The 25,844-nt window shown below is 34.8% G+C and overlaps 1 protein-coding gene across 2 annotated transcripts in view; it reads left to right on the forward strand.

Moving 5' to 3' along the window:
• Nucleotides 1-25,844, forward strand: part of LOC123868153 (TBC1 domain family member 12-like) — a 71,698-nt gene that overhangs the window by 10,617 nt on the left and 35,237 nt on the right. Inside the window, exon 1 of one of the 2 annotated variants that reach the window (XM_045910543.1) lies at nucleotides 18,537-18,653. The exons of the other annotated variant lie outside the window; for it this stretch is intronic. Coding sequence (XP_045766499.1) covers nucleotides 18,637-18,653 — 17 coding nt within the window. The 5' untranslated portion in view covers nucleotides 18,537-18,636. Of the gene's footprint in view, nucleotides 1-18,536; nucleotides 18,654-25,844 lie in introns of those variants that run through there. 2 annotated transcript variants of the gene reach the window in all.

Here is a 25,844-nt window from a genome sequence, read left to right on the forward strand (position 1 = left end):
TATTGACCAGAATTATTTTAACTTTTTCGATTGGTAAACTTCAGAGATAATATGGGAGGCGAAACAGTTTTTTTTCGACATTTTGCACGATAAATCAAAAAATACTATGCATAAAAATAAAAATAAATAAAAATCTGTTGTAGAATATACAGGTAAAACTCTTTCATACTATACCACACATGACATAGTTATCTTATTTTGAAAATTGACAAGTGTAAATTAAAAATTTATAACACCCCCCGACAAGTGAAGGTTACAGTAACTAGAAAAGACCGAAAAGACCTGATAACTTTCAAACGGCTGAACTGATTTTCTTGGACTATTCCGCGCCTACGATCTAAAGTATCTGAGTTTTCCAAAACATCATTTTCAAATAAATAATTATGTATTTAGGCAACGTCCATCTTGACAGCTTGACATTTGTCAATTGACATAATATTATGAACCTAACGGTTATCTAACCTTCTTTTCTAGAAGAAAACTAGAAAATAGCTGATAACTCTTAAACGGCTGAACCATTTTTTTTAGATTATAGCTAAGAACACTCTCGATCAAGCCACCTTTCAAACAAAAAAAACTAAATTAAAATCGGTTCATTCGTTTAGGCGCTACGATGCCACAGACAGATACACAGATACACAGATACACACGTCAAACTTATAACACCCCTCTTTTTGGGTCGGGGGGTAAAAATACGAATTATTTGTTGATGTAACTACAAATTCACGGTTTTCTTCACTCTACTTGTGCTATAAGACTTACCCACCTGCCAATTATCATAATTCTAGGTCAACGGGAAGTACCCTCTAGGTTTCTTGACAGACAGACAGACAACGAAGTGATCCTATAAGGGTTCCTTTTTTCCTTTTGAGGCACGAAACCCTAAAAATCAACGTAACAAATCAAATGCCGTCGATGATAAGCCGAAAGCATTTACTCACGATCGATGCTATTAACTGTGAATGGGTCTAATAACTTTAGATAGGTATATTGGGGATCTCATTATATCCAATGTGAATGGATTTTAGAAAAAAATGATGAACAAATAAAATCTAACTATTCATCGTATCGCTGGAATTTATTAGAACGGGACCTTATAGGTCTATGAACGGGACGCAAAGAAGTAAATTCAATGATTCTTTTCTTTTTTATTACGGTCCTGGCAAATAATAAATAAATAATTACTAGCTGACGCCCGCGACTTAGTTTACTTTAGGTTTTTCAAAATCCCGTGGGAACTCTTTCCGGGATAAAAAATAGCCTATGTGCTAATCCAGGATACTAACTATCTAGGACATAGGACATAGGTAGGTACACATAGGTACACTAAATGCAAGTTATGCAGAGTACCTACCTTGTAAACCTTGAGCTTGGAATAAATATTACAATAGTTCAGGCTGAGAATGCCAATTCAGTTTAGTTTACGAATTTACGATTTCTTTATAACCGGATATGTGCCAATGTCACTTGTTTCAACTAAGAAGCAATTCAGTGTTGGTCCTTAACCCGAATGACACAATAAAACCGTATTACCTAAATACCTACTACTAAAACAAACGAGACCTACGGATATGACATAAACCCTGATAATCTATCTTAAGAGGGCTCTCTCCGTCACTCGTTTCATACAATCGTAGTTCCAATTTCATTTAAATATTAAGCAACCAAAGTCCATGAAATTTTGCAGACATATTCTAGAAAATAATAATTATGTCTGTGGTTTTCCAGATTTCTGTTAAAGTATTCGGTTTTATAGTTATGCGGTTTTAAAAATTTTCATACAAATCTTTGAGCTCCTGTAATTTTAAAACTACATATTTTTAGAAAAATCTAAAACACCACAGGCACAGATATTAGTTTCTAGAATATGTCTGCAAAATTTCATGGACTTTGGTTGCTTAATATTCAAATGAAATTGGAACTACGATTGTATGAAACGAGTGACGAAGAGAGCCCTGTTAAAGTTGCGAAATCATTTTAGCGTTTAAATTGAAGCCCCATTCTATTGTGATGATTTGACAATGGTGACAAAAAGCGTGAGCATTCTTTTGGATATAAACATGGCAACAATAGCATTCCTCTTATTATATTCGAACTATGCTTGGGAGTCTTTTGCATGTTCGTGGGTGTGTGTCGTTCAGGGGCTCGATGCATTGTTGCAACAACAATACTATAAATTCAGCCAATTACAACACAGAAGGCCTGCTACCGTAGTTTGACTGCTTCAGTATGACGATCGCAATAACCTCTGATTGGTGGACTCTCGCTAACTACATATTGGCTTAAATGCATTGCTGCACAAGAGTACTATAATTTTAGCCAATCTCAACAATTAAGATTGTAGCAATGATTGATGCAGCTTTTTCTCAATCGACCAGCTTGATTCATCATCATTTTATTTAAGAGTATTTTTAATCCCCGACCCAAAAAAGGGGTGTTATAAGTTTGACGTGTGTATCTGTGTATCTGTCTGTGGCATCGTAGCTCCTAAACTAATGAACCGATTTTAATTTAGTTTTTTTTTGTTTGAAAGGTGGCTTGATCGAGAGTGTTCTTAGCTATAATCCAAGAAAATCGGTTCTGCCGTTTGAAAATTATCAATTCTTTTCTATTTACTCTAACCTTCACTTGTCGGGGGTGTTATAAATATTTAATTTACACTTGTTCTCTTTCGGTCTCTCTTGTCGGTGTATTTGTCTCTGCCATGGCCTGACCTTAACCATTTCTTTGGTCAGCCTTCAATCCAATAGGTACCCTTTGCCATAATCTAGGTTGAGTCAGCACCGTCGTTTCTTTTTACCTGCCTTTACATTTCCAGGGACAGAAGACAAGACAAACAGACTTCGCGTTACCTATTTAGAGTCTGTTAGAGAGGCTAGAAAAAGAATTTCAATAGAGCTGTTATAACTACAATTTACCCTTGTGTGTGTGTGTGTGTGTGATGGCGCTCTCTTGGGAAGGCCTATGTCCACCAGTGGACGCAAACAGGCTGATTGATTGATTGATTGAACTATAAATTATTCTCTGTAAGCTTTTGTTAATGTTTTATTGCTGCTGTACCTTATTTTTCAGAAATTAAAGTAGTATAGAAATAACAAGTGTAAATTAAAAATTTATAACACCCCCGACAAGTGAAGGTTACAGTAACTAGAAAAGACCGAAAAGACCTGATAACTTTCAAACGGCTGAACTGATTTTCTTGGACTATTCCGCGCCTACGATCTAAAGTATCTTGAGTTTTCCAAAACATCATTTTCAAATAAATAATTATGTATTTAGGCAACGTCCATCTTGACAGCTTGACATTTGTCAATTGACATATTATTAAGAACCTAACGGTTATCTAACCTTCTTTTCTACAAGAAAACTAGAAAGGAGCTGATAACTCTTAAACGGCTGAACCATTTTTTTTGGATTATAGCTAAGAACACTCTCGATCAAGCCACCTTTCAAACAAAAAAAAGTAAATTAAAATCGGTTCATTCGTTTACGCGTTACGATGCCACTGACAGATACACAGATACACAGACACACAGATACACAGGTACACAGATACACAGACACACAGATACACACGTCAAACTTATAACACCCCTCTTTTTGGGTCGGGGGTTAATAAAATAAAACAGTAGTAGTAAACTTGTGGTAACCTACTCATTTGCTACTGCATCTGGATCAGCTGTTAGTATTAACTGTACCTAATCACTGAGCTTATGTTAATTATTGCGGTTATTCATAGTAGGGTGATCGTATTACGATTCGTCAAGTACCATATACCATAGACGATGATTAATGTCCTGAGTCTGACTCATAAGGCAGAGAATACGTATAACAAAGGTTATTTTGATAACTAAGGCAGTAGTGATAATAGGAACCGACGCAAGCTCGCCAATGTAAGGCAATTATAATTACGTGTCCGATCACCAGTACATAAGTACTTCCGATGACTATATTGGTGACTCTTAAGGAGATATAAAATACTAGCCGATGCCCGCGACTTCGTCCGCGTGGATTTAGGTTTTTCGAAACCCCGTGGGATCTCTTCGATTTTCCGAGATAAAAAGAGTAGCCTATGTGCTAATCCAGGATATTATCTATTTCCATTCCAACTTTCAGCCAAATCCGTCCAGTAGTTTTTGCGTGAAGAAGTAACAAACATACACACACACATACAAACTTTCGCCTTTATAATATTAGTGTGATTATAACAGTATTAGGTACATATGGATTTTTATGTTATAAAAATATAGTAGCTCCTTTTACTGACTCATTTATTGATTCGTCCGAATTCGGTCCAATATTTGGACATAAGTGTTGTGACTCGTACATTAGGATTGTTTCTTTTTAACCCCCGACCCAAAAAGAGGGGTGTTATAAGTTTGACGTGTGTATCTGTGTATCTGTGTGTCTGTGTATCTGTGTATCTGTGTATCTGTGTATCTGTCTGTGGCATCGTAGCGCCTAAACGAATGAACCGATTTTAATTTAGTTTTTTTTGTTTGAAAGGTGGCTTGATCGAGAGTGTTCTTAGCTATAATCTAAAAAAATCGGTTCAGCCGTTTAAGAGTTATCAGCTCTTTTCTAGTTTTCTTGTAGAAAAAAAGGTTAGATAACCGTTAGGTTCTTAATATTATGTCAATTGACAAATGTCAAGCTGTCAAGATGGACGTTGCCTAAATACATAATTATTTATTTGAAAATGATGTTTTGGAAAACTCAAATACTTTGGATCGTCGGGGGTGTTATAAATTTTTAATTTACACTTGTTAGTAGAACAAGTTATTCAGTAATGCAAAATTCCTATTATGGAAGTCAGCATTCTCAAGTTGGCAGTGTTTGTGCACACCCGGTTAGCTTCTCCCGTACCAAAAATATAAATATGTAGACTATAATGGCAAGTATAAAAAATAATAAAGATTACGGTTCTAATATGTACCTCGTTTTAGGGTTCCGTACCTCAAAATGAAAAAAGGATATAGGACCACTTTGTCACGTTGTTTGTTTGTCTGTCTGCCTGGCTCCTTCTTGTACGAGTCTGACTCGCACTTGGCGGCTATTTAGAGTTTAGACCAAAGTGATGTAGGAGCCTGTAACTTAACTATATTATTCTAACTAGCTGATGCCCGCAGCTTCGCCCGCGTGGATTGGTCAGATCCCCTGCAGCATCAGGATTGAGGAGTTGGACTCCAAATTTTTTATGAAACAATGTCGCAAAGTTCCTCTATCGATTAAAAAAGAAATGGCGCAAATCGGTTCAGAAATCTCGGAGATTTCGGTGTACATAGGTAGAAAAACACAACTCCCTTTTTGAAAGTCGGTTAAAAAAGTAGCCTATGTTACGCCCTGGTCAATCCTCTACTTGCCTGTGAAAGTCCCGTCAAAATCGGTTCAGCCATTCCAAAGATTAGCCTTTTCAAACAGACAGACAGACAGACAGACAGACAGACAGACAGACAGACAGACAGACAGACAGACAAAAATTTTAAAACGTGTGATTCAGTTATGGTATCGTTCAAATAACCATATGAGCTTAATATGAGGTAGTTATTTCGAAATTACAGACAGACACTCCAATTTTATTTATTAGTATAGATGTTAACACACTACGACCCTTTCCCACTGAGCGTCCGCTATAAGGCCTTCGTAATCTTTCAAAAGTATCAACTGAGAACAATACGGTTATTACGATTTAACCGAAGAAAGTTTCTCAAAGTCATATCAATTATGAAATAATCGTATAACTAGCATGAAACTCACGATTTTCGGTTGTAACACCACTGAGAATGTGAAATTAAAAATTTCGTTCAGTGAAAGTTTCACCGTTAAAGGTGAATTGTGTGTGTGCGTTTCCTCACGGAAGTTATGAAGGCGATCTTATGTGTAGAAAGACTATGGGAAGCTAAAGAAGTACTTGTGTAACAATACACTTATTACGCACTGTTGGAAAGGCGTAAACAAATTATCTAACTAGGTATGTAAAATTAAGAGGAAATTATACAATTTTATAATATGTTTTTAACCCCCGACCCAAAAAGGGTGTTATTAGAAAAGATGATATTCCAAAAAAAAATTGTTGAGCAGGTCTAGCACAAACTATAATATATAAAATCAAATTGAGTTTCAATCAAAATCGCAATTGTGATTGACAATGTACCTACCTACCAATAGCAAAAAGTGTTATCCAATGAGTAGTAATTGCGATTGCGATCATCAAATCATCACTTAGATGTCTACAATTAGGATTTTTGTTACTCTTCAAATCTCCAAGTCAATTTAAAGCTGGGTTTACTATAGGTACCGATTTTGAAAGGTGTATGACCAGTTTCCTACGCCCGTGTTGAGTGAAGCGTGACCTTCCTGACCATTCCTGGGAACAGGTGACGGAGTGACCATCTCGATTGTTCTCGGTCAGTCAGTCGGAAAATTAATAGGATGTAGGGATCGTTTGCTACGCCGAATGTCGGCGTTGTTGAGAAAATTTTACGGCAATTTTACGGATATTCGATATGTTCGGAATTTTTACCCGACTACCGCAAAGCCAAAAGGAAGGGTTACGATTTTAGCAGTCTATGTATGTATGTAGGTTTGTATTGTTACATCCAAAAAAGGGAGAGGGGGGGGGGGGGGGGTTCCCAAAAGTTTTCTTTTGTTTTTGTATCGAGTGGGATATCAGATGAAAGAGGAAAACATTCTGAGTTCATAAATAATATAGTACCTACAATGTTTTTTTCTATATTTATCGCTATCTATCGGCAATTCGTGGGATTTAACTTTTTTTAACTTTTTACAGCGTTATATTGAGTCTGATCTCAATGAACATGTAATTTAGTTGTGCACTACGGATGGTGTCCAACGAATATAACTACGGTACTGTCCCTATCACTGATATCTAGTTCTAATGATTGACGTGATCTTATCACAGACGGTCATCGAAGTTTCCCAATAACGGCTCGTTACCACGGCACAACCACAGCACATCCTGTTCAGTGCAGGAACTTTTTTTTTTTTTTTGCAAAATCCCATTTTGCTGTCAACATGTTTCATTGCAGTACGAGATCGATTGAGAATCGATCTGCTGAGCAACAAAGCCGTTTTAGGTCGATTTTACGGATTACGATTTTTAAATGAAAACTATTCAACTATCGATAGTACATCACACTATCACACTAATATTATAAAGGAGAAAGTTTGTATGTGTGTGTGTGTATGTATGTGTATGTTTATTACTCCTTCACGCAAAAACTACTAGACGGATTTGGCTGAAATTTGGAATGGAGATAGATAATATCCTGGATTAGCACATAGGCTACTTTTTATCCCGGAAAATCAAAGAGTTCCCACGGGAATTTTAAAAAACCTACATCCACGCGAACGAAGTCGCGGGTATCAGCTAGTATTATATAATATAGAGTCAGCTCAATGCGCTGCTACTTGACACCACTGATGTATTGTAAGGTGTAATTTAACTAAGGTATTTAGTAATAAGGTATTTAGAGTAGGTATAATGTTACGCTGACAAAATTGTTGCGTTAATGTGTGTCAACCATTGAGTACTTATGGTGTCAACTGTCAACTGTTTGCGCTGATCTTTTTTTTTTTTTGATCTTGTCGTTCCACTGTACATGATACGAGTTGTGCAAAACAGTTGCGAAACCTAAACGCTTTTGTTGTAGCTTTCGAATTCGTTCTGCTATTATAGTTGTACGTCACTGTATGTGGAACAATGAAGGTTGGATTCTATCTCTACTCTGTTACCTAGAAGTTCCATCACTATTTATTTAAACGCACATCATGACCAAGAATACCTTCCCTACCTTTAAAAGAAACCAGTGTCCAGTCAGAATTCTTACTCCTATTGACATCAGCACTGCAACGCCCTGTGTGGGTTGCTCTTCTTACTCTTTACTAAATATGAGACAAAATGGCACAGATTGCTTTAAAGCGACGAGGCCGCCAATTGTACTCGTATTTGTGTGGTTAATTTTACCTTTATCTTTTTACTTTTACTTTATACTTTTGTCTTTTTTTTATAATGATGAAAAATAAAGCATATTTCATTCATTCGTTCAAGTATTTTCTGCGCTTATAAAATTGCTGTGGTGTCTTCTCGACAAGACAAAGTTACAGAGATAGCTTCCTAAAGATCCAATGAAACTGACATGGGCTAACTTTTGATCTCTGTAAATAAAAAAGTTTTGACGAGATTTAAAAAAAAAGTAAATGGACGAAGTTGCGGGCACCATCTACTAAATACCGAGATAGACATAGGTAAGACTACTTTTTATCCCGGGAAATAATTTTGTGTTCACTAGAATTATAATAATAAGAATAAATTCTGGAACCTAATTAATAACAATTACTTACTGCGATGATAGCATTGTTATAACTAATCACAACTTTCGTAATACCGAGAATGTTTTATCCACATTGCGAAGTCTGTTTTGTAAATAGGGGATGACGAAAAGCAACTAAATGACTGACGTCACACGCTCTGTATCGATTGCAATTCGATATATCATTAAAACATGATACCTATGATACGAAACGATGTAGGAAAGTCAGTTCGCAAGGTCGTTGGATCATATTTCTTTTATATTTCTCTGCTTTTTATATATTTTGTAGAAGCGAGTGATTTTTTGTATGCTTTTGTAAATGGGATTTCCGATTTTGTAACGTAGCTATTTTGTTTTATTGCATACTATTTCAATTTTTTGTAAAATGTTTCACGGGATATTGAATTGAAAGTGAAATTGCAGCTTCTTACCGTGTTTTGTTAATTTACTTTATTTTGTAATCGTCGAATAGTCTTTAATTGAGGACCGATAAACATTTTACGGTTTTTATTAAAAATCGATCGGAAATTTGTCAAAACGTCTTTGTTCCTCAGTTATTAATAATTTAGGCTTAGTTCAGTAGCATTCTCTTAAAGGTTTCTGTTAAACTTTGACGACCAAAATAAAAAAAACGGGTTGCGCAAGTCAGTATGCCTATACCTCCATGATTAAGTCTAAACGTAAACTTTTGGTCCTAAGTTAACAAACTGACTTGTGCAATCCAGTTTAAGGTCCAACTGGAATCTTTACAGCTGACTAAAGTGAATCTCTGAGTTTTTACCCGGTCTCACAATTTTGCTTTATATGAAAACTAGCCGATGCTCGCGGCTTCGCCCGCGTGGATTTAGGTTTTTCGAAATCCCGTGGGAACTCTTTGATTTTCCGGGATAAAAAGTAGCCTATCTCAATAAATAGTTTATTTGGATAAGGATTAGTATTTGACGATAATATGATCAATAAACATAGGCTAATAATTTTAATTACTTTTATTCTATGGAAAAGTGGTTATAATGGCTAAAATATAAATGTTTGGTTTATACTATCGTGGACTTTTTTGTAGGCATTATTGAGTTCTACAACTTTTCCATAGAAGTCAACCATACATCTCTAACCATTTAGGCAGCGCCTCTAGGTATACCAGCCATAATTTCAAATCTAGAGATGGCGATACACATTGTATCGGCATCTCTCTTAGACGCCCCTGAACCGGTTGTGCATCGCCACAGTGTAGATTATTATTTTCACATCGCTCCTGCATTTAATCATTACGTCACCCCACTTCAGTGTTTACGATGGAGTAAAAAGTCAAGTTATGTATAAGTTTAAAATTCAAAGTTATAGTGATAAAAAATATTTATTATGAAATAATTAAAAATTTATTTAAAAAAATTAATCTGTAGGTATCATCAGAATCGATTACATTCGACTTCGCTGGGTTACTTTATTGTAATATATAACATTGCGTATCTATAAAAAATATTTGTACAAGTTAAATATTGTTTTATATACTACTAGAGGATCCCTGCGGCTTCGCCTGCGTTGATTTCGGTTTTTTTGAATCCCGTAGGAACTCTTCATTTTTCCGGGATAAAAAGTAGCCTATGTCCTTCTCCGGGATGTATCCCAAGTCTGTACCAAATTTCATTAAAATCGGTTCAGTGGTTGGGCCGTGAAAACGTAGCAGACAGACAGACACACTTTCGCATTTATAATATTAGTATGGATTTTAATGCACACTGTTGCCAAGTTACTATCATTAGTTAGTAAACAGTCACTGATAAAAAAAAAACAATATTATAATGTACTTTTATTTTTTTGTCAACAACGAGAAATAATGAATGAGATCTATTTACAATCATGCTAATAGGTGTCTTTTTCAACCTGTATGCTTATTATAGTAGGAGATTTAACATTTCACCTACTTTCATAGAATGAGATCACACACACACAGTAACATTAAATTAAAATGGGCCTAAATAACCTTGACTTAAGGTCCTAAATTCAATTACACCGATTTTAATTTCTGGTTCTGTCTGACTGGCTATACATGAATGGATTAATTTGAGCTATAAAACAAGGCGGTTAAGGTCTATTTTACGTTAACGTTCTCATTATAAACCCCTATCTGCCAGTTTTGGTCATTACTGTGGTGACCATTACATTTGGCCTTGAAAGAAGATACTTCACATGGATAAAAGATTATAGCATGGACAAGTCCCAAGTTTCTGAAATTTTCACTTATTGATAATGTCTATTAATACTGTCATTCCTAATTACTTTCATTTATAGGTAAATCTTATATTTTCTATATCTTATTGCTATTATAGATGCTGAGATTATAGAAATTACACTCAACTGAAATTCAATGAAAATATAGTTAGCACGGACATTACACAAGTAACTATTTATTGCATTTCACTAATTACCGAGATCGTAAAATCCAATTTTTTCATATTATCAAAACGTTTACAGTAAAAAAATATCACACGCGCTAGGCGTGCAAAAACACCTGAAAGAGATTATATGCGCCTGCAGCCATAACAGGATAACATTATAATATATTTCGTGTTGTATAAAAAGCTGTTTTGTTTATAATCCTTGTTTTTGTTTATTCAATATGGTTACAGTCAAACCGGCCCGCTCGGAGCTAATAGCCATAAAAGTTAACTAATTAGGTGAAATATTCCAAAAGAGCATAAGTAGGTATGTACACATTCAATACGCTAACTTAACTGTTTACGTTAAGGTTCAAAGTCAAAGCGCTGGAGAAATGTTTTTATATGATACTGAACAAAGTCAAGACAGAGATTAAAATATTTTATAGCTTTTTTGTTATATTCAGATTCGGGCCATTGATTCAAATTTTAAATTTGTAGTAATTATGTTCTCTAATTCAGAAGCTGAGCTCTTTTTCTGGATGCCTATCATTAGGCATCCAGAAAAAGAGGTCATTACCTTTTCGCTAAAAGACAATTTTACGTTGACTGACATGAAAGCAAAGTGCCTAGTAAGCCAATAGACAATTCAGCTAGATGACATCAAAGCAGATTACCCAGTCAGCAGAGAGTCAACTTAGCTGTACGCCATAAAAACAGAATGCACAAGTAGCAAAACGTCTGGAATTGTGAATAGTCTGTATGATTAGAACACCTCATTAGCCAGACGTCAAATTACATAGTTGGATGACATAAACGCTGAATGAGATAGTATCTAAAACGTCTGGAAAAGTAAATAGTCTAAATGGTCTGTTGCTTGCTCCCTTTTTAATTTTTAACCAACTTCCAAAAAGAAGGTGGTTCTCAATTCAGCCTGTTTTTTTACCCCATTGCGGCAAAGCCTAAAGGAAGAGTTATGATTTTAGCAGTCTGTATATGTATGTGTGTGTGTTTGTATCCAGATTCTGTGTGTTCCACCGTAGCGCCGAAACTACTGGGCTGATTTTGATGAATGAGGTGTAAATCGATTTGTCGTAAAGATCCGGGTAACTTAGGCTACATTTTATACGAAAAAAATTGACCTAACGGATGTAATATGAAAAAAAGTGGGGGTGAAAAGGTACTACCACTAACTAACAATTGTGCCAGGACTGGTCCTGATGGGATTTTGAAGTTTGAAAAGGTGCAGTTGGTTCTCTATATAACGTAGACCCGCACTAAGACAGGATTTTGAGAAATTTGATCTGTAAATTGACCAAATTATCATACAACAATACTACTTCTCACGAACCTATAAAAGCTACGAACAAACGATTTCAGTAGTTACATTTTATTACTGTTCTTACCTTTTGATTCAAAACAAGAAAAATTGATACACTGATTTGGCATTCCAAAACGAAGCAACTCTCGTCCCAATAACAATTTAATGTATACTTTAAGAATAACTGCATAAGGTAAGTTTTACAACGAATATTTTAACATCGATATTTTAATGTTAGTATACGTGAGTGGGAACACAAAAGCCACAAAGATCCTTTGTATTGAAAAAGGCAAACACAATAGGATCTTTCATTTCTTGTAAATTGAACTAGTTTTATGAGAAAAAGTATTAAGTACGTATGAAATTTTGTTTTGCACATTTTCAACTTTTAAGCTGTGACAATAAGGTCTAAGTTGAAGGAATATTTAATAGTATGATTATTTTTTTGATCTATAAAACATTTATGACACTGCAATTTTTGGTCAAACTTATTATTGACTACTTAGTGACGTATATACATAAAAAAACCAGCCAAGTGCGAGTCAGACTCGCGCACCAAGTTTCCGTATCCGTACTCAGGTATTTTTCCGACATTTTGCAAGATAAATCAAAAACTATTATGCTTAAAAATAAATTAAAATCAGTTTTAGAATGTTCAGGTAAAACCCTTTTATATGATACCCCACTTGGTATAGTTATCTTACTTTGAAAATTGAAACACATTGTTTTTTAATGAACCCATAAATTCATGGTTTTTGCCAAATTTCATGATTCTAGGTCAACGGGAAGTACCCTATAGGTTTTCCTGACAGACACAACACACACGGACAAAACAGACTGACAGGCGGACAGATAGACAGACATACAGTTAGATAGACAGACAAACAGACAGCAAATTGATCCTATAAGCGTTCCGCTTTTCTTTTTGAGGTACGGAACCCTAATAAATGATATCATTGCATAGCAAGTGAAGAAACTAAAAATTATAACACCTTGGATAAACATCTCGGACTTGAAAGTGGATGTCATTTTCATAATAATCATGATCATCATCATCATCATTATGAGCCCGTGGATGTCCACTGTTGGACATGGGCCTTCCCTAAAGAGCGCCAGCCGCTTTATATCATCAGTCCATCGTGCTGGAGGACGTCCAACACTAAACTTGCTTATACGCGGTCTCCTCTCATCCTATTTTCATAATAATTAGTACTTTCCCCTAAAAACCTTTAAATTGATATCAATAAAGTTTTTTTTCCATCTTATCTTGTACTTATGCATTTTACAAGTTTGGTTTTTGATCTTTGAGCTACCGGGATAGAGCACTCAGATTAATTAATTTTTATTTTCAAATTATAAGTCCTGGTCTATAATGACCTAATATTAGCTTCACTACACTGCAATGTACTGTTTACTGCATTCTTTTTAAAATAATTACTTTTTTAATGTAATAATTGCACAATATAAACTTATCTTAAAATCTAGAAAAATCCTAAATAAAAATACTTTATAACATAGTACTGAATTTACTACTCTATGGCATTCTGTACAATTACAGTATGACAAAATGCTTATGAAACCCGAAACAGGTCCTGCCGCGCTGAGGCGACGGGTATGACTGACAAGATAACGTAATTACGGCCCATAAGACTCAACAATAGGGTCGAAAATTCTTTGTACTCGCTCTGTACGCGATTTGAAGAGAATAAGCGAGGAAGCGTGAAATCAAATAATTTAGAATATAATTTGAAATATAGCACTTACTGTAAAATGATCGGACCGAATTATTTATTTGATTGTTTTACACCTATGGTGAAAGTTACGTCTTTAAGAGCTTTGTCATTAAAGAGAAAAACCCAAAAGTCTAAGGTTTTAGACCAAACTTCTGATTTTTTTTCTATCGAGGAAAGTTTGTCCAATCATGTTTTTATCGAACCAAATCCAAGGGGATATAATGAAAAATATTATATATTAATTTCAAATTTTTCGATCCATGCGTTCCTAACTTATTTCCATTTTAGTAAACTTTAGTATCGACGAAAACGGAGACCGCCGCGTTAACGTACGGCAGTTTTTTCGACGCCTTACTCCACAATTTTCACTACCACGAAAAATCCTATCTATTTTCCGGGATAAAATATAGCCTATACGGATTCGGAAGAATCCCTCTAAGTAATAGTAAAAGAAATTTTGAAATCGGTCCAGTAGTTTTTGAGCCTATTCAATACAAACATACAAAAATACAAAGGTTTCCTCTTTATAATATTATAAGTAATAAGTATATAAGTATATAAGTAATAAGTAATAAGTATAAGTATAAGTATATAAGTAATAAGTATAGATATAGGTTTCTTACGTTTTACTCGTTCCTTTGTGTTTACTTCATATATACACTTTTGAACTTTTGAACTCCCTGTTTTGTATGAAATTCGTTCTACATATTTTTTATTCTATGCCTTCTTTTATTCTGCAGCAGCGTTGTTTAGTTTCCACTAACCTCTATTCCCTAGCGTTGCCATGCTCGAGTGGCTCTTGTGTGTAGTATCTGCAGTGGAAAATTAATACTCCACGTTTCTAGCCGTTCTATCGCGATTTTTCCTATGAAATAATTATTCTTTTATTTTTTCCATATGATTATTATTATTTTTTATTCACCTAATTATTTCATAGATTCGATTAATTAAGAGGGTAGTACGCAAATGTAATTGTATTGATGGAATGTTTATATGAACAGCATTCCTAACCAGTGGTAGATTATTTTGACGATTCGAAAGCACTTGTAAAAGTTTACTTGAATAAAAATGATTTGATTTGATTTGACTTCGATATCAAAGAATCTCTTATGCGGACAAATAACTAGCTGATGCCCGCGAGTTCGTCCGCTTGGATTTAGGTTTGTCGTATTTCCGTGGGAACTCTGATTTTCCGGGTTAAAAGTAGCCTATTTGCTAATCCAGAGTTTTATCTATCTGCATTCCAAATTTCAGCCAAATCCGTTCAGTAGTTTTTGCCTGAAGGAGTAACAAACATCCACACAAACTTTCGCCTTTATAAAATAGGATAACTAAATAACACTATCAGGTATCTTTGAAAGTTATTAGCAAATCTCACCTAAATTAACTGTACCAAAATCAATACAAATCTTTCGTACTTTCCCTGAAGGTCTAATAATACCTATCAAGGTCATAAAACGAACTAAATGGAACTCATTAGTTCCCTTGATCATTTAAATCAAACAAAATATATAACATATTTAACTGAATCTAATCGTAAAATATCCATAACTATTGCTCACAGCTTTGATTTAATTATGATTTGATAAATTAATAGAGTAGTTACTAGTTATAAGTGCCTTGGGAACGTTTCAAGGTAGTTCGTTATCAGTTATTGTTACCGAATAGGTAAGTGCTTTATTTGTATGCTACTTGATTTTTTGTTGTGTTCATATTTCATATCGTAATGAACAATGCACTTGTTGATTGATACTCATATTGTTCGTACTGTACAATCCACACGTAAAATTATAAATGTGACTCTGTTTGTTACTTTTTTTTACGCACGAAATTTGGAAACTACGGAATGCCCACGAAAAAATCCACGTAGACGAAGTTGTGGGCATTAGCTAGTTTTTTTTTTGATGATTGGTTTTTGGTTTGCTCAGTTCTCTGTCTCAAGATATCACATCAATCAAGAGCTTTTTCTGCTTTAGCAGGTATAATAATAATAATTACAACTTTCTCTCAAATATTATTCTATTCAAAATTCTTTATTCTAACTTCATACCATCCGATATCTATTTTTTTATTATTATCCATTATAATACTTCCTTTGTCGTTCTCGCTTTGATCTAATTTTGCTTCATAAAAAATACTTTCGCATTTTTCCTCCTGTCTTCTATTACTTAATTTTAATTAAACTTCGTTTTTCATCCGCTTTCACGGTGTTCATATTTTATGCTTTTCAAATGAGTTTTATTTCACAGTATAGCTCTTCATTCTACGCTAGTAATTATCACTTTTTGAAAGCTTCTAGTAGTCTCATTAATACCTCACGTTTATATGTATAACTAGAGGATTCCCGCGGCTTCGCCCGCGTGGATTTCGGTTTTTTAAAATCCCGAGGGAACTCTTTGATTTTCCGGGATAAAAAGTAGCTGTCCTTCTCCGGGATGTATCCCATGTCTGTACCAAATTTCATTCAAATCGGTTCAGCGGTTGGGCCGTGAAAACGTAGCAGACAGACAGACAGACAGACACACTTTCGCATTTATAATATTAGTATGGATTAAAGTCTCTTTAGCTTAGTTTGACAATGGTCAGTTCCACTGCACTTAATACTGACTAATGTAATAGAAATCATGAATATAATAGAATAATAAACACACAACAGCTGTATTATAACAACATTCGCATTTAGTATTAGCCTTGCATAAACCACTTCACATTCTTGAAGAACTTTCTCAATTTTTATTAATGTTATTGTGTTTTCGTTTCTAAAATATACACATATCGGCTTTAAGGATTTTTAAATTAAAATGATCGTTTTACTGAACGAGTCGTGAAATATTATTTTAGAACTAAATAGCAAATTGTATGGTATAGTATAGTACAACGATTTTGTTTGGAGATCTAAAAAAAGAACCTATAAAAATGCAGAGTTAATCAAGAAATTTGTTAGCCAAGGGTGGTCAAACAATTTCTTGATCAACTCGCTCTTATCTCTGGACTATAGTTTATTCACCAGAAAAGTCCAAGGACTATTATAGTCGTCGTTCAATTAATTTCTTGATCGACTCTGGCACTATGTAAAACTTCTAAGTTAAAAAGTATATTTATCTTAATATATAAAAGGAAAAGATGACTGACTGTCTGATCTATCAACGCACAGCTCAAACTACTGGACGGTCGAGCTGAAAGGCATGCAAATACCTATAATGACGTCAACATCCGCTTAGAAAGGGTTTTTGAAAATTCAACCCCTAAGGAGGTAAAATAAGGGTTTAATATTCGTGTAGACCACGCGGACAAAATCCTGGCACAAGCTAGTTTTTATATAAATGTCACGTTAATTGCTGGATTAAATAATTAACTTCACTTTATCTCATGAAGAAATAATTAATTGACGGATTCATTTTTGTCCAAATTGACTTATTTGCCTTGAAACCTTGCTGGAGAACTTTAACATTTCCAATTTGCTTGAAATACTTTAAAATTATCTTCAAAGCTTTGATGTGATAAATTGTCCTTCATTATAAATTACTTGGGTCATCAATCATTGTCATCGTCGTCTTTGCAATTCATCGTTGATGTAACTATATAATATACTACTGAATATAGGTCTCTTTTAGGGATTTCCACAATTCACGGCCTTGTCCCTCTTGGGTTTAGCTGTAGCCTGCGATTCACTTGATATAAGTTCACTAGTAAATTATAAATTATCTCACATTTATGCAAGGTTCTAAGATTGCAGATTTATCAAGTACATCTAGTCACAATCTTACCTTTTCCAAGAACTCGTGTGGTTTTGTAATTCACTTGTGCTCAGTGAGGTAAGGAGGAATTATCGTTAGGAAACATTCCTACTTTCAGTTATTAAGATTACCAAAGTTAGTACATTAGAGCAGAATATAACTCCATTTCATGATTTAAAAGTATCATCTATACAAAAATTAAAAAATATTTAAGAAGGTAAGTACTTATTTAATATCAATTCTTTGGAATCAACTTCCTCTGCGTTGATTTTTGCTATTATCAGCCTAAAGAAATTCTTCCAAAATAAAAATATGTGATCCTAATTAGGATAAGTTCAGCGGTTTAGCCGTGAGGTCATAAACAGACCGACCCACTTTCGTATTTATGATTATTTGTAGATTTTTCCAGTTAATTTTTAAAAGAGCACAGACAACTTCCGAATTATTGAGATTCCTATCGATTGCGTGTTCTACGAATAACTTCTCGTAAACTTTAACGATTCTGTGTTTACGATGGATCCCGTCTTATGTTAAATTAGTCTATCCTAAAAAGTCGGCGTTCCTAGATTTATGTCTACGTTAAGTACCTATTGCTTTTGACTTCTAAATGTTTGATATGATTTTGTAAAACGGTGCTTAATAAAGTTATAAATTAATTCATTTCCGAGATGCATGTGGAGACAAAAAGTAGAAGAGGAAGACCAAAAGAAAGACGTATGGATTGCGTGAAATACGATGTGCATGTAAAAGGTTGACGTTCGATAAAAAGTCACTGATTTGACTAGTAGTCATCATCCCTATTGCCTACTTTTTGTCTTCATAGAAATAAATTGACAAACTCCCTCCCTTTGTTTGTTCGTTACTTGATTTTAAGAGTATTTCCACATATCATTATTGAACCTGACCTCATTTTTTACTGGCTGATTTGGTATCATCTTTGACATCATTAAATTTATTTAATATTTACATTCAATACTAGAGATACATTGTTGAATAAATGTAGTATTATCACCAGCTGTTAACCAGTCACAGACATATTCTCGTCTTGTTTAAACAGTGCTTCGAAGTCTTCAGTTATTGTTATTTTATCCATCTTATTGTAGTAGACCTCACGTACAGTTACCTTCTTGGAAGACAATGTTTGCTGATACAATGTGAGTTGGTATTCAGTATTGTTCAATGTTATAAATTATTATACATAATTGCTGCCCTAAATTTTCGCATCGATCTATTATTCAAAGATTAACATCAATTACATATAAGTACTAATAAGTATAGCATTGTGCTAAAATTATTCCGATTATCACAGAATCAGTCTTCATATTATAAAATATGCGAAAGTGTCTTTGTTTGATTCTTGATTTGTTCTTCCAGAGCAACCGATTGGCCTGTTTTTTTTTGTATAGATGTAGTTAAATACCTGGAGAGGACGTAGGCCAGTTTTAAGTTTTATTCACGTAAATGCAAGAAGTGTTCACAGGATCTTTAAAAACCTAAATCCATGCGAATGAATTCACGGGCATAGTCCGGTAATTAATAATGATAAAGCCAAAATTTGGCTACTGCGTCAAAAATTTTCCAATGAGTAGGTACGTCGTAAAACAAGAGTATTCTCAACGCTTTATACTGTCTGGATTTGGGCCAATGATTGGATTGAAGTTAATATCTCATCTCTTTTGGTTCCTGGCAGTGACAATCACCATTTATATTCGCATGTGTATCTAGGAACAAATCAGAGATGTTAAACAGATAGTTTCAGTCTAATCACAAAAAAACAAACAAGCATTAAATCCACGCTTATTTTAAATCCGTCAGATTTCCTGTGCAAAAACTGTCAACTGTTTTGTTAGACTCCTTTTAACCTGATTCCGTCCAAGGAGCAACACGAGCGAGCAAAATGTTGACATTCAACGATATGCGAAATAGGACGCTCTGGGAGGCGGATCGCATCCTAAATAGGTCTTGCGAATATGTGCCAGTAAACCTGTGTTAGTAAAACGTGGGTAGATCGGCGGAGATTGGATACGATTGAATGTCAAAAGGGTTTACGGAAAGGTTAGTTGGTATCCGTGTGCATTTGAGGTATTTCTTTGAATTCTACTTGACTTAAAATTCATGTATCTGATAAATAAATAGGTACTGAATCCGGCTTCGCTGTAGTGTTATTGGAAACTAGAAATCTAGAACGGATATATTGCAACCGCACCACATGGCCAACAGTTCACTTTTGCCACATTCCCGGCTTTTTAAGGGAGTCTCAAGAATAGGTAAATATTCCTTGTCGAGTTGTAATTTTACAAAAATACTCTGGTTTCCTATCCTCTCTAGTCTCCACATTGTCACGGGTCTAAATATGCAGTATAAGTCTTACTGCAATAGCCTATACTCCTTAAATGTATTATATATGTATTATTAAGATAATTTACTGTTTCCTGTACGCTACGGAATTGGAAGCAATGAAGTCAGACTACTTTCATTAATAATTATGGCTTTACGCAATTTCAATTACATTGTAGTTACATATTATATTTGTAATCTAGATAGGCATGTTTAAATAATTGTATCTTGATGTTGAACTGAAATTTTGCCTATTTTTTTCTTCCTGTTCGTTATTATGGATGAAAGCTCTATCTTCTAGCTAACATAGAAAAAGACTTGTCCTGACTGACTGACTAACTGACTGATCTCTCAATGCACAGCCTAAACCGCTTGGGCTGGAAAGATGAGATAGTTGTTTCTTTTTATGTCGTAGGCACTCAACAAGAAATTTTGTCCCTTAGAGGTAGAATTTCAAAAATTTATTTCATTTATAAATAGGGGTGAAAGTTTGTATGAAAGACCGTCATTTTTCAAGCTATATCCGTGAAAATTGATATTTGGACTAGGATAAATTGAAAACATACGTGTTTCAGGATGCTGGGAAATACCATCCCCTTACCAATTTTCAAAAGTTCCACTTTAACGAAGCTGGGGCGTCTCAGCTAGATTTAAAGCTCTTTTCAGACTAGGCTATAATATAATAGCAATAGCATATAGTTCATAGCAAAACAATATCGCGCACCATTCTGAAAAGAGCTTAACAAATCTACACACACAATACTTACCGGCTTTCCATCAAAGTCGTTCACGTTTTTTTGCATCAGACCTTGCAACTGCTCAGTTCTCACGCTTTAACGTGTCGTCCCGACTCCGTGATTGGCACCGGAGGTTGGTAATCCGTTGCGGCACTTGCCACTTGCCATAACCATTGCGAAACGCTACTAACCACACCTAACCAAAATCGGCCATCCGCTTAAAATGGTTCTCGAGGATTCCTTAGTAATTTCATATGAAGGATATGGATGCATGCCTTGAATTTATCGGCTAACCCCAACTATATCTCCATTTTTAAGCTTAACATCATCATCATTGATAGAAAACACCACTATTTCAAGCTGTATCAGTCACGCAGATTATATTACGGGTGTTATAATAATCCATTCGAATGGAACTACCAATATTACAATACCAATTTGCCAATTCGCTATACAGTCTAATCTTACCGTCTGCCTTCACGCTTCATAAAATATTTCAAACATCTTATCCGAATGATCACGATTTCAACCTTTGTTTAACAATATTGCGATGTCTCTACTAGTTTAACCGATTCTTTGTCTTCCGGGAGAAGTTTTTGGATCTTTTTATCTTTTAATCAATTTTACTTCCGAATTCTGATCCGATAGGACCATACAATTTTTGTCAAATTACAACGTTGCTATTGCTGAGTAACTTATCGACAGATTACAGATAGGATTGTTTATCTATTTCGGCTTATTCGGCTGTTTTTGGAGTTTTATCCATTTATAAAATGTCAAAGAACAATCTCAATATTTAAGAAGCTCATAAGCACTAAAGCATCTGCAGTATTTACTGTTTAAAGATAATAGCCTTGGGCAGTTCATAAATTTTAGCCTTTCCTGAGAAGAGCTGAAACTACCCGAATCTGGGCAGTTCATAAATTTTAGCCTTTCCTGAGAAGAGCTGAAACTACCCGAATCAACACCTTTAGCAATGAAAGTATTCCGAGAAAGTTACGCATCGATTTCTATATTTTTGTTAGTCTTCGACTTCAGTTTCATCATTGAATTATTATTAAAATTTTATCACAAAATACAGTTCCCGTTTGTCTTTTTAGATTCTATCTATAATTTTACACGTACTAGTTGTTTTCTACCGACAGACACTTCCTATGCTAGTGACATTCACTTAATCTGAAAGTCCGGCTAGAACTTGCACGCGGCACCGTTGCATCCCACACCTGATAAATTATTTATTAAACAGGTAGTTGAATCACTATTGTATACATTTGATCTAAAATGCAATCTTTGATTACCCCTTTTACCTACCACCATAAAAGTCTATGTTGAAAAAGGCATGCGGTGCAAATAATTTACTGTGGACTTTTAGTTTGTTGATTTGAAATTTATTTTTAACTAGCTGATGCCCGCAGCTTCGCCCGCGTGGATTGGTCAGATCCCCTGCAGCATCAGGATTGAGGAGTTGGACTCCAAATTTTTTATGAAACAATGTCGCAAAGTTCCTCTATCGATTAAAAAAGAAATGACGCAAATCGGTTCAGAAATCTCGGAGATTTCGGTGTACATAGGTAGAAAAACACAACTCCCTTTTTAAAAGTCGGTTAAAAAAGTAGCCTATTTTACGCCCTGGTCAATCCTCTACTTGCCTGTGAAAGTCCCGTCAAAATCGGTTCAGCCGTTCCAAAGATTAGCCTTTTCAAACAGACAGACAGACAGACAGACAGACAAAAATTTTAAAAACGTGTGATTCAGTTATGGTATCGTTCAAATAACCATATGAGCTTAATATGAGGTAGTTATTTCCAAATTACAGACAGACACTCCAATTTTATTTATTAGTATAGATTCATTGAAGGTTTTCTACAAAAAAATTATTTTAGTATTACTCAAGCAGCAATGTCAAATGAGGTCGGTGGCTATCATTCATTATTAGACACTGAGTTACCGAATTAGCCTGCTGCTCAGTATCTTTGCTTTTTCTTCTTCTTAGTAGAATCTGATTGCCGACCCGGTGGTAGTCTTCTCTTAAATATGCCATGAAAACCAAAAAATTGAATCTTAAATGTACCATGTGCATACTGCTGCCAATATTCGACACAACTCTTTGATAATTTATTATTTACAGAAGGTCACGTCTATGGAATGTGATACCAACAATAAATGTACAGTACAATCGTGTTCTGAATACATTGTGTTCGGTACCAATCGATACAGAGTTGTTTGCAATACAAAGGCAGGTCGCGACTTCGTCTATGATAAAAGATTCAAAGTACTAAACCAGTTCATTAATTTCGAGTTATTCTTTGAGTTTATAGTTTCCGAAGCTTTCAATATACAATGCGCCATAATGACTAGGGCGCGTTTGGAACCCTCGTAGCTTTAGTAATTAATTATCACCATCCACGTAGCTAAATGCCGTCACTCAGCAAAGGATACTGTGAAAAAGAACATTAGTTAATTTAGTTTAAGTTTTGTATCAATCTCAAATGAATGTTTTTCGCCGAAGAAATCAACATGAATCGACGTTATTATAAGGCAAAATAATAAACAGTCTTTGATTAAATTCCTGGATCATTCTACAAGAAGCAGACGTTACATAATTGCCTTTCATTCATATATGCAATCAAAAGTTTCCAAACTATAATTAAATTAACATTAAATCGTTTATTACTTAATTATTATTAATTGCGGAATCGACGGTTATTGATTTCGATTGTGCACTTTCTGCTAATAAAATAATAATAAGTTGTTTAAATATAAAAATTAAATTAAAAATTTAAAAAACCCCCGACACATAAACCTCTAAAAAGTAAAAAAATAATAGGTAAATATGTATGGGCCCTTTAAGAATAGTATAAATAGTAAAGTTTTATCCAAGCGCTCGTTGCGCCAGGGGACCGCTACCTATGGATAAACTATGAAAGTCATCTGTTGTAGAAAGAATAGTTTTTAGCGGTCCCCCGACGCAACGAGCGCTTGGATAAAACTTTACTATTTATACTATTCTTAAAGGGCCCATACATATTTACCTATTATTTTTTTACTTTTTAGAGGTTTATGTGTCGGGGGTTTTTTAAATTTTTAATTTAATTTTTATTTCACGCTTTTTAAACTTTATTCATAAATTACCGTTTATTTGTGCCATTCTAAAACCCAATTTCTATAATAATATAAATCCAATAAGGCAGCTAATATCTCTTCAAAAGTAACATCAATGTTATGTTAATTATACGTTCCATGAAATATTTTTGACCGAACATCACTAAATCAAGAATTATCTGAATGACTCCCATAGTTTAACATGACCAAAACGAAATATCTGTTTCTAACATGTCGTTGCTTTAAAAATGTACCCATTTTACGTAGTCGTATAATAGTTCGCTTTTCAAGATATACCTACGATTAAATTGAAATCGACTTTCACCCGATGAAATAAGGAATAAAGTGGCTTGTATTTCATTTTGTTTGTTATTGCATGTCAAATTTTTATTTGACATAACTTTCAAAAACCGGTCAAGTGCGAGTCTGCCTCACACATGAAGAGTTCCGTACAAGTTTTTTTTTATGTAATGACAATTCAGTTGTCGGATTTTTCTCTTTACTTGGGCCATAGGAGTAGAGTGTTTGGGCTATAAGATATTGCTACCTGCCTTTCATGATTCTACGTAAACGGGAAGTACCCAATTTATAAGTTTTGATTCTCTTGAAAGATGACACACAGACAGACAACGAAGTGGTGAAGGAAAACACCGTCAGGAAACCTGCATGCTTGAGAGTTGGCCATAATGCTCCCTCAAAGGTGCGTGAGGTGTGCCAATACGTGCTTGGCCAGTGTGGTAGCTTCTCATTCTGAGAGGAGACTTGTGCTCAGTAGTGAGCCGGCGATGGGTTGATCCTGATGATGATGAATTTTAAACGTATTTTGTCAAAGTAAATAAGCTGAGTTCAAGCAGATAAAATAAAAAGAAGGTGCGCCTAATGCATCATCCAAACCTGCGCGACAAAGCGACTACGATGCGGGAACCTCAGCCGCGCGGAGGGTCATCGCCTCCTACGATATTTAATGGTGCCATGCACACCTACGCGACTACAACAGTCGAGGCTACCTACAACATCTTTTTTTTTCTACAGATACCTACTGAACCCTAAAAATAGTTTGACTATGGTTTGGGTTTGGGTTGATTGTTCGTGGCCTTTGGTTGACTGTTGGATATTATAATTGAATTGATGTTTTCTCGTTTAACTGTGATTATAATATTTTATAAATTAGAAACTCCGCGCCTACGATCCAAAGTATCGGAGTTTTCCAAAACATTATTTTCAAATAAATAATTATGTATCTAGGCAACGTCCATCTTGACAACTTGACATTTGCCAATTGACATAATATTATGAACCTCTGTTACAATAGTGAAAGATCCCAGGGCCACCAGCCGTCACGTATTTTCTGACGAACGAAATGTGGACGATTGAGTAGTGTTACTATGTACTAAGAACGCATGCCTACAGACCTGCTAGCTTGCTTAGACGGCCAATTTTCAGGTATCAGGTAATCAAGGTACATAAAAACATTACTTACCTCACGTGAATTCTCCAATTTTTTAACCCCCGACCCAAAAAGAGGGGTGTTATAAGTTTGACGTGTGTATCTGTGTATCTGTGTATCTGTGTATCTGTGTATCTGTGTATCTGTGTATCTGTGTATCTGTGTATCTGTGTATCTGTGTATCTGTCTGTGGCCTCGTAGCGCCTAAACGAATGAACCGATTTTAATTTAGTTTTTTTTGTTTGAAAGGTGGCTTGATCGAGAGTGTTCTTAGCTATAATCCAAAAAAATTGGTTCAGCCGTTTGGAAGTTATCAGCTCTTTTCTGGTTTTCTTATTACTTTTATCCCAAGACCACCAGAGGTTACGTATTTTCTGACACAGGAAATATGTACGATTGAGTAGTGTTAGTAAGTACTAAGAAAGCATGCCTAGCCTACGTGCTAGCTTGCTTAGACGGCCAATTTTCAGGTATCTGATAATCAAGGTACATAAAAACATTACTTACCTCACGTAAATTCGCCAAACTGATTTTTACGTGGCGCAACGAGCGCTTGGATAAAACTTTACTATTTATACTATTCTTAAAGGGCTCATACATATTTACCTATTATTTTTTTACTTTTTAGAGGTTTATGTGTCGGGGGTTTTTTAAATTTTTAATTTAATTTTTATTTAATTTTTAGCAGATTTTTTTTAATATTAATAATTAATTGACATAAG

The sequence above is a fragment of the Maniola jurtina genome, chromosome 9 (genome assembly GCF_905333055.1).
Source record: "Maniola jurtina chromosome 9, ilManJurt1.1, whole genome shotgun sequence".
In the NCBI taxonomy this organism is placed as follows: Eukaryota; Metazoa; Arthropoda; class Insecta; order Lepidoptera; family Nymphalidae; genus Maniola; species Maniola jurtina.